Here is a 4,759-nt window from a genome sequence, read left to right on the forward strand (position 1 = left end):
GTTTTGTATGTTACAGTCTTTGTTTTACAATTAAGCTGTAAATTCATTAATGGTAATTTGTTTTTATTGTTATTATGCTACCACTGACTGGAATTTTGTATTACTTACAGGTTTGAAGTGAAATGGGTAAAAAAAAAAAAAGCTGTTGGAGCTGAGTTACATTGAAAACTTCTGACTTGAACGTGATCGTTTATAGATTTTCTGTAGGCTTTTTTACGGATCCCCATTTTTCTTCTCTTAGCCAGGTATCTGTGAAGTCAAACCAGAAAATTGTAGCAAAGTTTTGAGCCAAACTTTGAGTTTTGGGGCAAATTTACTTCAAGAGAAATTACAAAAGACTATTTATTTAAAGGTAAATTAAAATAGATAAGGCCCTAACTTTGTTCAAAAACTCATTTCTCAGGCTCACATTTAATTCTGTGTTGATAATTTTATATATTGTTTTTTGTAGTTTTTCTATGCAACAGAATAAGAGCTTCTTAGTATTAATCACCTCCTGTTGTGAAGTTCCCATCTAGAGAATAAAAGTAAAGTTTTATTATTATCTGTGCTCCCTTTGAGCCAATCGTTTTCTTAGGAAAGTTTACATCATTTCTGCATTTCCAGTCGTCATTGTGCAGGGCAGCCCTCTTTAAATCAGCCTGCCTTTTGTGAGTCTGACTTCAGTGAAGTTCCACCTCTCTGGAAGAGCTCCACCAACTCAATGCTGCATTTGCCAAAGGTAGACAAGACAACGAAAAGAAATGAAAACTGTTCAAATTATCTGGTCTGTTACAGAGAAAGGAACTTTGTGTTTGCTTGTATTTACACATTCCTAACCCAACTTTTTGTTTTCTGTACAAGAAAATACCTTTTGGGTTGTTTTTGTTACGTGTGTCAGCACATCATGCTGCGGACAGTAGAGTGGTCCACCCTGGCTGATTTTAGGTGATTTATTCAACACTGGATGTTGAGTTGACTGCCATAATAAGATCTTTTTCCTGTATTAATTGTGTAGTAAGTACAGAATATTGTATATACAGGTCAGTTTTTTTGTCTAACATATTTTACAGACAACCTGTGTACAATTTGGCTACAGGCCTATAATCTGGATATTGTACTTTGAATTTGCTTTTGCTTAAACTTCTTTTGTAAAAAATATTTCTGCATTTTTTAACATCCACTTTGAATGTAGAAATGTCATGGTGCTTTCAAACACACACAAAAACTTTAAAAAAAAACATGATTATACGATTGTAAAGGCGAAAGACCTCAGTGAGATTTGACCAAACTGTTTGTAAGACAAAAATAAAGGTTACATGCAGAATCACATTACTTCATTAAAATGTTCAAAAAAGTTGTTCTTTATCAGTCTCATTTTATTTTAAACACATAAAAACATGGTTTAATTTTGCAAAATATTAAAGGTACTCGATACAATGTCATCAAGACCAGTAAAAAAAAACTTAAGGAATAAAACCTGCACTTTTTTCCTTTATATTGATTAATGTGTCCTTGAACTTGTAAATGCTGCTAAGGATACTGCCAAAGTGACAGAAAATAGGTCCGTAATGGATATTTGTGCATTGAAAAACTATTTTAAGTTGAGCAAGTCAGATAATTTCTATGCATTTATACATGTTACAAAAATTTCTTAAATAATGTAATTTGAAATATGAAAACGGTTTATTTCACCTGGTTTTGTAGAAAGTATATTTGTACACATGCACAGACTGCAGCCGGTCACATGACCCAAGCTTCCATGTGTTTTTTAGTGTATTGTTTACATTAAGTGTGTACCCACATTTCTGGATTGCATATCAGTATATCTGGTGAAACTTAAGTAAACTTTTTCAAAGTGCCCCATTTGATAGACTGTAGCTCAGGGTAACCTTTTAATGTTCGGTTTTGTAGTTTTTGAGTACCAATATACCCTGCCTGGCCAAAAAAAAGTTGCCTGGATTTAACTAAGCAAGTAGGTACGAGCCTCCTATTGGATAATTACTGCATGGGCGATTATCTTTTAGCTGCCAACAAGTTATTTAACCCTAACTGGTGCAACTTTTCATTTCTTCAACAACCGTGTCAAAAGACACATCGCGTGGTCGTGGAAAAGATGTCAGTCTGTTTGAGAAGAATCAAATCATTGGCATGCATCAAGCAGAGAAAACATCTAAGGAAATTGCAGAAACTACTAAAATTGGGTTAAGAACTGTCCAACGCATTATTAAAAACTGGAAGGATAGTGGGGACCCATCGTCTTCGAGGAAGAAATGTGGCTGGAAAAAAATCCTGAATGATCGTGATCAGTGATCACTTAAACATTTGGTGAAATCAAATCTAAGAAAAACAACAGTAGCACTCAGGGCTATGTTTAATAGTGAAAGTAAGATCATTTCCACATGCACAATGTGAAGGGAACTCAAGGGATTGGGACTGAACAGCTGTGTAGCCTTAAGAAAACCACTAACCAGTGAGGCTAACTGGAAAAAAAAGACTTCAGTTTGCTAAGGAGCATAAAGATTGGACTCTGGAGCAATGGAAGAAGGTCATGTAGTCTGATGAGTCCAGATTTACCCTGTTCCAGAGTGATGAGCACATCAGGGTAAGAAGAGAGGCAGGTGAAGTGATGCACCCATCATGACTAGTGCCTCGTCATCAGTGCAAGATCTTGGTGAAAAATTACTGCAACACTGTATGAAAATAGATCTTGTGACATTGCAGAAACTCATCGAAACAATGCCACAGAGAATGCTGCTGTAATCAAAGATAAAGGCGGTCCAAGGAAATGGCAGTGTAGCTTTGAGTTTTCACTGTAAAGCTTTGATGTAATTTAAAGTAATACATTGTATAGATAATTAAGTGATTTACTTGGTAAAGTATGTATTGTTTTCTGATATACTAAATGTAATTAATGGTTTGTTTCACTAAATCCCAGCACTACCTTTTTAAGTTGCCTTATTCTCACACTCTTCCGTTTTACTCTGGCTTCTTTTTTGGTTTTTGTCCCAAAGATGTTGCTCCGCCCGTTCACTTCACCCCACCCGCTGCCCCCTCACTCTGTTCTTGGCAGATCCTCAAAATCAGCAGGAATGGTGTCTGCAGGAAGCAGAAAAAAAAATCTCACGAGGATGTTTACATCTTGCACAGCTGCACAGTTTGTAGTTCTCAGGCACTCACCGTTGCAGCGGTACTTCAGGTTGGACCAGATGATGTTCTCCTGAGAGAAGCAGAACACGCCCAACCTCCCGCCTCTCATGCTGGTATCAATAATAACGCCTGTGTCCGCCACCAGGTTTGAGCCCTCATAAAAGCGAGCCCTGATTTGCACATGATTTGAAAACCACTGAGTTTATAAAATGTGTTTCATGTGTGTGTGTGTGTGTGTGTGTGTTTGTACCTGATGTATCCAACCTGTGGTCTGTGCTGGAGGAACCAACGGTAGGACACCTTGTCCTTCCAGCCGACGTTCCTGGGGTCTTTCCACAGGAGATGCACCTGGTTGGTGGTGTTTCCTGTGTGCCAGAGGGAGTTCCTCATGTACTCCCCAGGACCTGTCTTTGACTTCACAACCTGTCACGAGTCACATAAGATCAAATATGAATAAACAATCCAACTAATGACAGCAGACACCCTTCCCTCCACATGCACACACCTTGAGTTGTATCCCTGGCTCTGCAACAGCTCTGAAGGGCGCAGCCTGCCAGTAGGTTTGCTCAGTCTGTTTCCACATCACCACGTAGAAGGAGGACGAGTCCTGGTAGCCGAAAATGAAGCCAGCATAATCATCGTCTGTCACTGTGTTCACGTGGAACGTTCCTTCAAAGTCAACACCACTGAAGGCTTTATAGCCTGCAGATTGACATGGGGAAAAAAGTAAATTTTATTTATATATCACCTTTCATAGATAAAATCACAAAGAGCTTTATAGAAATACAGAATACAAGAGGCTTAAAATAAGGTAGGAACAGCTGATAAAAACCATAATCAATCAACCTTTCTTTAGACAGGTAAATCCCATTTAGCCTCGAGGACTCATTTACAAGAGAGACCTGATTTCAACAAAGAAAGATGACAACAATGGACAACAGCAACAACAATAAACAATTATAAAAAGTCATACTGCAGGTTTTTTTTTTTTTTTTTTTTTTTTTTAACAAATAGGATGGCTAAAAGGGAAAGGTAACAAAACAAACAAAAAAACCCAGCTAGATTTCAAGACAAATGTAGAAAACTAAAAACAGGAACATGTCATGTCATAAGAACAGCTGATAAAAACTGTAAGAACAGTTAATAAAAACAGTGAGAACAGCTGATAAAAATCAGAACAGCTGATAAAAACAGAACAGCTGATAAAAACAGAACAGCGGATAAAAACATTAAGAACATCTGATAAAAACAGTAAGAACAGTTGATAAAAACAGTAAGAACAGCTGATAAAAACAGTAAGAACAGCTGATAAAAACAGTGAGAACAGCTGATAAAACAGTGAGAACAGCTGATAAAAACAGTAAGAACAGCTGATAAAAACAGTGAGAACAGCTGATAAAAACTGTAAGAACAGCTGATAAAAACAGTAAGAACAGCTGATAAAAACAGTGAGAACAGCTGATAAAAACTGTAAGAACAGCTGATAAAAACAGTGAAAACAGCTGATAAAAACTGTGAAAACAGCTGATAAAAACTGTGAGAACATCTGATCAAAACAGTGAGAACAGCTGATAAAAACTGGAAGAACAGCTGATAAAAACTGAGAACAGCTGATAAAAACAGTGAGAAC

The 4,759-nt window shown here is 37.1% G+C and overlaps 1 protein-coding gene across 1 annotated transcript in view; it reads right to left on the reverse strand.

Annotated features, from left to right (window-relative positions):
• Positions 1–3,034: 3,034 nt before the first annotated feature.
• The window catches only part of thbs4a (thrombospondin 4a), an 11,141-nt gene continuing 9,416 nt past the window's right edge, over positions 3,035–4,759 (reverse strand). The window contains exons 20-23 of the mRNA XM_037680467.1: positions 3,635–3,831; positions 3,380–3,552; positions 3,160–3,299; positions 3,035–3,078 (exon numbers count right to left, since the gene is read on the reverse strand). Coding sequence (XP_037536395.1) covers positions 3,035–3,078; positions 3,160–3,299; positions 3,380–3,552; positions 3,635–3,831 — 554 coding nt within the window. The remainder of the gene's footprint in view (positions 3,079–3,159; positions 3,300–3,379; positions 3,553–3,634; positions 3,832–4,759) is intronic.

The sequence above is a fragment of the Nematolebias whitei genome, chromosome 8 (genome assembly GCF_014905685.2).
Source record: "Nematolebias whitei isolate Nwh7 chromosome 8, NemWhi1, whole genome shotgun sequence".
In the NCBI taxonomy this organism is placed as follows: Eukaryota; Metazoa; Chordata; class Actinopteri; order Cyprinodontiformes; family Rivulidae; genus Nematolebias; species Nematolebias whitei.